This window comes from Monodon monoceros, unplaced genomic scaffold (genome assembly GCF_005190385.1).
Source record: "Monodon monoceros isolate NGI ecotype Baffin Bay Population unplaced genomic scaffold, NGI_Narwhal_1 Super_Scaffold_12, whole genome shotgun sequence".
NCBI classification, from domain to species: domain Eukaryota; kingdom Metazoa; phylum Chordata; class Mammalia; order Artiodactyla; family Monodontidae; genus Monodon; species Monodon monoceros.
In genome coordinates, this window is record NW_021703768.1 from 155,832,670 (window position 1) to 155,841,735 (window position 9,066).

The window sequence follows — 9,066 nt, forward strand, 5'->3', positions numbered from 1 at the left end:
CGGGCTCGGGCTCGGCTCCCCCCGCCGGCCCCGCGCCTCCCGCAGCCCGCGCCGCCGCCGGGCCGCGGCCCAGGAAGCCGGCTGGGGCCGCGAACTTCCACTGCGGCATGCGCGGCAGCAGCGCGCAGAAGGTGGTGGGCGCCTCAGGCTCCGGGGGTGCGGGGGGCGGGGGGGCCGCGCGCCCGCCCGGACCCTGCGTCATGGCCGCGGCCGCCCGACCGAGCCCGCCCGGGCGCTGAGCCTGGCGCGGAGGAGGCCCTCCCGCTCCCTCCCGCTCGCTCCCGCCCCCGGCCCGGTGATGTCATCCGTCCGGCCCAGCGCGCAGCCGCGGGGGGCTGCGCCCCTGGGACCCCCGGCCCTTGGCGCCCCGGTGCCCGGCGGGGAGGCTGGGGAAACTGAGGCCCGCCGAGGGCACGAGCGCTGACTCGGGTCCGGCAGACAGGGAGGAAGCGAAGTTTCGAACCCAGGGCCGGGGCAGCGACCCCTCACTTCGCCCCCCACCCGTCGCCCGAGTTCCTAGAAGCACAGAGGCGGGAGAGACTTATAAATCACCTCCTTTCTTCCCTTCTCGCCGTCGGGAAACTGAGGTCTGGAGAGGGGCGGAGGCGCGGTCAAGGAAGGAGAGCGCCCCAGCCCCTAAGCTTAGCCCCTGTGTTCCTGCCGGAAGTACTTGAAAATCAGGCCCTGCTTTATTTCCTGACAGGGGAACTGAGGCTCCGAGAGGGGAAGGGGTGTGCGCCCGAGGACACGCAGCGCAGACTCGGGCCCTACGCTGCCTTGCCCTGGGCCTCACTTTCCCCGGCTGTAAGCCAGGGGCGCGGGCCGGAGGGTCACGGGCTTCTCCTCCATTTCTGGGGGGCCCCGTCCGGCATCAACTCAACTGAACTCCAGGGCCTGAGCCTCCCAGGCCTGCCGGCTTGTCCGTCCGCCAAGGCCTCAAGGGTTGCCGCCTCTGCACCGGGGAAAGGACGGTCTCGGTCACCCCAGGACCCAGCCTCCCAGCCCGGAGCTGGCCGATCCCCTCCCCTCCCCCTCCAACCCCGCCCCAGGCAGGGCCGGCTGCCGGGAAACAAAGGGAGGGGCCGGGGCCGGGGCAGGTGGCGATGGAAGGGAAGGAGGGGCGCGGCCGCTAGGGGCCGGATCGATAAATCAGAGCGGTGAGATCACCGCGCGGCCGCCTCCCGCGGGCTGGGGAGGAGGCGGCGATGGGGGCTGGCGGGAGGGGCGCGCGCGGCCGTGATTGGCCGGCGGGGGGACCGGGGGCTGCGATGCCCGAGGCCCCAGTCTCTCGCCTAGGGAGCCATTGTGCGCCTGCGGTCCGCGAGGAGCGGGCGGGGAGAGCGTGGCGTTGGGTCGGTGTGGGCGGGTGACGTTTGGCGGGGTCTGGAGCCCCCACCTGGACTCTGTGCGCTCTGTGTCTGTTGTGGACTACAAACTTGTGGGCTGTGTGAGGGTTGGGTTGTATGTATATTATGTGCGGATTTGACCGTGTGTGTGTCCAGGTGTGGGGGGCGGGGAGAGGGAGAGAGAGGAGGGAGTCTGGGTTCCCGCCCAGGTGTGTGTGTAGGGGGTCCTGGTATGTCCACCTAGTTGGGTGAAGGGTGTGTGTTCAAGTTTGGCACCCCAGGCTGGGGGGAAAGAGCTGACCCCCACCCCAGGAGCCCTCTAGGTCCTGCTTACTGCGCCCACCCCCACCCTACCCCACCCCACCCCACCCCCCGCTCCGTGTCTTCTCCTCCAGGGAGTCGAGGTGCGGTCTGTGTCCCTCCCAAGCTCCTGGGTTAGGGTCTTTCTGGGCTGGGGTTTATAACGTGTCATCCCATGGAGGGTACGGTTATAGGACTCCATCCACGTGTTTCATTCCCGTCCCTGGGAAAGAGCGGCAGGAACAGAGCCCAAAGGGCAGGATTTACATCCTGGCATCAGAAGGACACACACTCTCAGTGCCCTCAGACAAGTGTCCAAACTCCCTGAAGCCCTGTTTCCCCTTGGTAAACATGACGTGCCTCCTGAGTCACTGTGAGATGATCTTATCGATATCTGGAACACGGTAGGAACCTACTGATGGCAAATGTTAGACTCCGTCAAATTCCTATGCATCCTTCAAAGCCCAGCTTCAGTGTCCCTTCTTCCAAGAAGCCTACCTGGCTAGCTCCCCCCACTCAAAGCCCTGGCCCCACCTCTCGCTTCCTGTACCCCTGGATCCTGTCTCTGGTCCCATCCAGATCCACAGGGGCTGCAGAGTTGGGGGTCTGGATCTCGGGAGCAGTGTTTGGGTTTCCTTCCTGTGACATGAACAGACAACGCGTGTGTGATGCGGACAGCTCCTGGTGCCACGGGGATTTATTGGCAAGCAGCTAGAGAGTGTGAAGGGGCAGGAGGGCTGTTTCCAGCCTGATTCGGGGCTGAATTCAGTGCTTCCATGAGTAGCAGGAATGAGCCCAAGTTTGGCAGAAACCCAAGCTGTGCTGGGGACCCAGGCCCTAGCAGGCAGACACTGAGTTCTAGGACACAGGAAGCCGTGCCTCCAGCCAACAGCTCGAGAGGACCAGAGTGTCCCTTTTTCCACCTGGCCTGGCCTGACCTGGCCTGGTGTGACCCGGAGAGAAGAAACTGGGACGCTGGAAGGAGGCTCTCCCTGTCGGGACCACGGGGTCACAGCCCCCCCGGGACTGGAGAAAGCAGGTGGCCTAGAAGGACCTCAGACAGTTCAGAGAACAGGAAGAAAGGAGGCACCTTCCCCCCACCCTGGCTTCTCCTAGGCACGCCCACCACCTGCCCACACCCCACTTCACAGCATGGGAAACTGAGGCTCAGCCCAGGCCAGGCGTCCTGTCCCCCAAGGGCATCAGGGTGCGGTGTCCACGGCCATGGTGGTGGCCCGTTTGGAGTGGCGGATGCCCATGGTGAATGCCGGGGCCCTGGCCTTGGTCATGGTGACCTGCTCGGGGCTGTGGGTGCCGGGGCCAGGCGTCTCATCCGGGGGGCGCGGGGCTCGGGGCCGCCCCAGCATGGTGAAGGCCGGCCGGCGCTGACGGTAGGCGTTGGGGTCCGGGCTATCATACTGGCCTGGACCCGGTATCTCAGTGGGGTCCTGCGGGGGTCGGGCGGGGGGCGTGCGGCCTGCTGCCGTGTAGCTTGGGCTGCTGGGCTTGGTGAAGATCTGGGAGCCCCAGAGGGAAGGCAGGGTGTAGGTGTTGGGGGCAGGGACTGAGGTGTCCAGGGGCCGCGGGCGGAAGCGGGAGCCCAGGGTGAAAGCTGGGGGGGTCCGCTGGCGCGTGGGGGCCACCTTCTCTGGGCTGTAGGCCCCAGGGCCGGGCGTCACCTCCAGATCTGTAAGAATGGGGCAGGAAGGTTGGCAATGGACAGGGTCCTCACCTCCTCAAGGACCTGGCGTGGCTCCCCGTCGCCACATGCGTCATGGAGCTCACAGAGCCCAACCTCCCTCTGTTCTCTTTCAAGCCTCTGGCCTTTGCCCAAGCTCAACCCTCTGCCAGGAATGCCTCCCATTCCCCATTCCCACCGCCCAGGAGCTGCTTTCCCTCCTTCAAGACAGTGCGAAAGGCCCCTCCTCCCTGCTGCCTTCCCCGCACCCTCCTAAGCAGAGCCCTCACAGCCCTTCCTGAGATCCCCCTGGGGTGGGTCTCTCCGCCTCTCCAGACATGGCCACACTGAGGTGAGATGGCCCCCACCTGGCTCTCACCTCACCAGGCTGGGGTCTCACAAAAAGCGAGGACGCGTCAAATCTGCTTCAGCTCTCAGCAACTGACTTAGTGCATGTTGGAGCGGACGGGCGAGTAGAGGGCTGGGTAGGGAGTGGGTGGGTGAGGGGTGAAGGAGTAGACGATGGGTTCAGGGAGCTGTAGCTGGATTGGTAGCTTGTGGATGGATGGGTGGATGGACGAGTGGATCATGGGTGGGTGGGTGGGCAGGTGGGTGGATGGATTAGTGGATGTGGATGGGGGGGTGGATGGGTGGGGGGATGAGTGGATTGTGGATGGGTGGGTGGATGGATGGATGGATGAGTGTGGATCGTGGATGGATGGACGGATGGGTGGATGGACGAGTGGATCGTGGATGGGTGAGTGGGTGGGTGCGTGGATGGGTGGATCATGGGTGGGTGGGTGGGTGGGTGGGTGGATTAGATGATGAATAGGTGGATGGGTGGGTAGGTTGGTGAGTAGATAGATGGGCGAATGTATGAATGGATGGATTGATGGATCAGTGGTGGACAAGTAGCTTTGTGGTAGGTCAAAGATGAAAGGGTGGGTGGATGGGAGATGCGCCCTAGGTGAGAGGGAGCTGTCTGGAGCCCGCGAAGGGGATGGCTGCATTTGCCACAGTCCCCACTGTACCCTATTGTCTCCTGATGCCGAGGGTGAGCTCCAGCTGCCCTTGTGACACCCTTGGCCATATGTTCCCAAGATCACATCACCCTGGGCCACTTCACCCATTCAGGTTCTCTCAGGGCCCCTGGCCCCTCTTCTGAGTCCACTGGATTTTGTCATTCCAAAGACACTGAAGGTCTAAGAACTCGGGGGTGGGAGGGGAGAAGAGTACGGAGGCACGAGATTCGCTGAGGGCCTGAAGGGGCAGGGTCCTGGTAGGGCAGCACAGGTCAGATACTCACCCCGAGACTTGCCCCGGCCCTGCATGGAGTAGGCAGGGGTGCAGCTGCGGCCAAAACGGGTGACTTTCGGGTCCAGGAAGTAGACCGGCCCAGGGCTGGTCTCCTGTGGAGATGCTGGGGAGAGGAGCCCAGGGTCCTAAGGGCGCCTCCCATGACCCCACCGCCTACTCGGTGCCCTGCTTAACCCTGAGGCACTCCCACCCCCCGAGGCCCCTGGCCCCATCTTGGAGGGCAGGGACTCAGCCCATCGAGGTATGGTTGCCCTGACCTGGGGGCCCTGGGTCTTGCTGACCGTCTGTGTGCCTGTAATCAAAGCTGTCCCGTTTGCTGTGCCCCACCCCTGACCTGTCCTCTGCCAGGGGCTAGGGGACCAGCTCCTGGACCATTAGACTTCTGTGTAGAGTGAGAGAACCAGGCCCGAGTAAGGGTCCAAGGAGAGCCCTTCCAGGGCCTGGGCTTAGCCTGCGGGTGGCCAACCTGAGGGAGGGGCTTGTGTCGGGCTCTGAGAGCCAGGTCCTGGGGAAGCTCTTCGCCCAGGTCAGCCTCCTCTTCACACTAGCAGGATGTGAAGATGGACACTGAGATGATCCACGGAAGGGGGTGGTCCGGCGCCTGGCGCTTAATAATTGGCACGGGACTTCCGTGGTGGTCCAGTGGCTAAGACTCCACGCTCCCAATGCAGGGGGCCCGGGTTCCATCCCTGGTCAGGGAACTAGATCCCGCATGCCACAACTAAAGGATCCTGCATGCCACAACAGAGATCCCAAGTGCTGCAACTAAGACCCGGTACAGCCAAATAAGTAATAAATAAATAAATAAATACATACATAGATTTTTTTTTTTTAAAGAAAGTGGAAAGCATGCACCGATTTAAAAAAAAAAATGGGACCTCCCTGGTGGTGCAGTGGTTAAGAATCCACCTGCCAATGCAGGGGACATGGGCTCGATCCCTCGTCCAGGAAGATCCCACATGCCGCAGAGCAACTAAGTCCGTGTGCCACAACTACTCAGCCTGTGCTCTAGAGCCTGCGAGCCACAACTACTGAGCCCTCGTGCCACAACTACTGAAGCCTGCGCGCCTAGAGCCCGTGCTCTGCAACAAGAGAAGCCACTGCAATGAGAAGCCCACGCACCGCAATGAAGAGTAGCCCCCGCTCGCTGCAACTAGAGAAAGCCCGCGCACAGCAATGAACACCCAACGCGTTCAAAAAAAAAAAAAAAAATTGGGACCAGTTACTATGATTGCCATTGTTACTGTCTATAAGCCCATTCCAGGATAAATGCACTTGCATCTAAGTGCAGTAGGTCTGACAAGGATCAACTGGTTTAAGTACTATGCGTATGTGTGCACACATGACACGGTACACACACATGAAGCATGTTCATGACAGATGAGCACAGTCCAACTCATGGCATTTCCCACCTCGATGCCTATGCTGCAAGCTCTGCCTGGAGTCCCCTTCTTCTCCAGGGGACTCCACCAAACTCCTACTCATCCTACAAAGCCCAGATCCCATGCCTCCACCTCCAAGAAGTCTTCCCTGGGCACTCAGCAAAGTCTACAGTAACCACCACTACCCCCGACTCCCCAGCCTATCTGTCTCTCTGTCCCAGGATGGGATTAGAACCTGGCAACCCAGGTTGCTCTGGGCCATAGGCTCGGTTCTTGATCCTTCCTAGTGACAGATGTGACGCTGATTCCCTCCTTTGCCTTCTGGGGCCACTCGCAGCTTCCTGAGTTTTCTCTCACTTTGGTTTGGGATTGTTGCTGATTCTGAAGGCTGAGAAGAGGCTGCTGGCGCCGCACCTCCCAACAAGCCTCTGTCCACAGGAAGCAAAGTCCCCACAGAGCAAGGACACTTGCAGCCCCCAGCCCAGCCCACTCGGGACCCCGAGCACTCTAGCAAGTGGGTGAAGGAGCGTGTGGGCAACGCCATGAAGGCACAGGCTTGTGGGTACATGGCAGTGACGCCATCCACACAATGGGCCGCTGGCTATAGCTGGGGCCCTGTGTCCGCCCCATCACTGCATCCAACGCTCACTGACACCCTGTCGCACCCCTTCTGGCCAGGAGGAAAGTGGACATCACAGAGGCGGGGTGGCCCACGGACCAGGCCAGCCCCACAGCCTGCTGTCTCGCCAACCTTTCCTGTCCAAACACAAAGGATTCTCCTTCCACCCTCCCCGCGCCCCGTGGGACATCACGGCCCAGGAGCCCCCATCCCGCTGACTGAGGACCTGAGGCGGCACTCACACCCACAACCCTTCTTTGTGGAGCTCTGACTGGAGACCAGGCACTGCTGTAGCCACTTTGAAGGCATCCAATCCTCACTTAATGAACGTCTCCAGACATCCAAGATGTATTTAATCCTGACCACAACTCGGTAAGGACTGTACCGTCATTGTTTACAGAGGGGGAAACAGACACAGCTTGCCCAAGTCAAGCAGCAAGGAATTTGCAAATGCCCTGCAAAACCACACACTACTCCCCTTCCATAAGGGACCAGAGAGGCACAGCAGCTTTCCTGAGGTCACACAGCAGGGGTTATGTTGCACACTGTCCCGGCTTCCTGCCTGACTGAATGAGACCTTGGATCTAAGGGGGTGAGGAAATACTCTGGGTGGGAGATTGGAGGCCCACCTCTCCCACACCGGCCTTACCCTCACTGGGCCTCCGGAAGAGCGAGTAGGCGGGACCAGCCACCCTGGTGCAGTCGTGGTTGATGTAGCCGACGGTGGACGGCAGGGCGTACAAGCCTGGCCCGGAGCCTGCGACCAAAGCCTGAGGATCACGGCCTGGGGCCATGCACCCTAAGAGATGGGAGGAGACAGGGGACCAGCCCCTGAGCCCCCACCTGGCCTCCCAGCCAGTCTCCACAGCAGGGGTGTGGGAGTAGCAGCTGCCGGGGTGGTGGGGGGAGTGGCAGGGGCTTTGTGAGTCACAGGAGTTACAGGAGGGCGGGGCTGCAGGTCTGGGGCACCCTGGGACAGATACACAGATACACAGTCACAGGCGGGGAAACTGAGGCCCAGACGCAGAGATACACAGTCACAGGTGGGAAACTGAGGCCCAAACTCAGAGATACACTGTCACAGCTGGGAAACTGACCCCTGGACACAGAGATACACTGTCACAGTTGCAACGTTTGGTGGCCTCTGCAAGAATGTCAGTGCTACATAGGCCACGGAATCTGACTCCAGCGGCTTTGCTACAGATGGAGAAACTGTGGCAGGGCTGAGGCGGAACGGAGATCCCAGGGTCAGTGTCAGAGTTAGGGAGGCTCAGCTCCCCCACGGACCGCTGCACAGGCTCCCAGGTTCTGCTGCTCTCTCTGAGACAGTTATCACCAGTGAATACACTGCAAAGGCTTCTTGCTTGTTTTTCCTCGTGTCCGTCCCCCCACGGGACCTCTGCTGCTCTCTTGACCACTGTACCCTCAGCACCGGGAAAGGTGCCTGGCCTTTAAGACACTCAACTCACGGGCCCACAGGAATGCCACATTCACACCCGTACTGCGGGAAGGAAAACTGAGGTTCGGGGAAGCACAGGGGCCTAGAGACTGCCTCCTCCAGCCAGGATCCCACACATTCCAGACACCCCAGTGGGGGGCACTGGAGCAGGGAAAGGTCCCACCACCACGGCCCCCTCGCCCACCTACCGTTCTCCAAGGGGGCTACCCCGCAGGTCCTCCTCAGACCAGTCTCCGGGATTTGGCACTCGGTGGTCCGCCGGCCCAGGGCCACCGGAGTCAGCCGTGGAGCAGGGTCGCAGGGGAGGGTCCCCATTGTAGTTAGGGGCGGGCCCGGGGCTCCTGGTGTCAGCTTCTTGGCCACACAGCTCTGGGCTACAGGTGCCGACACCTTCCCGGATCCTGGCGGCTTCTGCGGGGTTCGCAGAGCCCCGGGCAACCACACCCTCCAGACGGCACAGACGGCCCCTTGTCTGTCGGCAGGGAGTCTGGGGCCCTGGCCCGAGCAGGCTGGCCAGCGGTCACTGGCCTGGAAGTGGGGCCAGGATCGAGTGTCAGCCAGGTAGCTGGATGGTCCAGGAAAGAATCCGGTGTCAGCAGAGCCAGTCCCCCGGGAGCCAGCTGAGCTGGGCAGCCCAGGCCAGAGCAGGCCCTGGGGAGCCGGAGCTGCAAACAGGACACCCACAGCCTGGTGGCAGGAGGGACAGGTGAGGTCATGGGCGGCCTGGCCCCATTTCTACAGCTAAGGAAACTGAGGCACTGTCCAAGGTCGCCACTCTGGGAGCTGCTTCCTCCCCTCCTTCCTTCATCCAGGAAGGACTTATTGGGCACCTACTGTGTACTAGTTTCTGTTTGGGTTGGTGGGACATGATGGAAACAGGCAGACGAGGAGTTGATGTTTTCGCGAGGGGAGAGAGGAAATAAGCAATAAATGTATAAATGAGCACACCATATGTTAGAAGGTTA

At 61.6% G+C, this 9,066-nt stretch overlaps 1 protein-coding gene across 1 annotated transcript; it reads right to left on the reverse strand.

Moving 5' to 3' along the window:
- Positions 1–2,848: 2,848 nt before the first annotated feature.
- ODF3L2 (outer dense fiber of sperm tails 3 like 2) lies at positions 2,849–8,416 on the reverse strand. Its single transcript, XM_029216853.1, has 4 exons — positions 8,290–8,416; positions 7,292–7,399; positions 4,631–4,744; positions 2,849–3,333 (listed from the first exon to the last, which is right to left on the reverse strand). The coding sequence occupies exons 1-4, from the start codon at positions 8,414–8,416 to the stop codon at positions 2,849–2,851; spliced, it is 834 nt and encodes a 277-aa protein (XP_029072686.1).
- Positions 8,417–9,066: the final 650 nt, after the last annotated feature.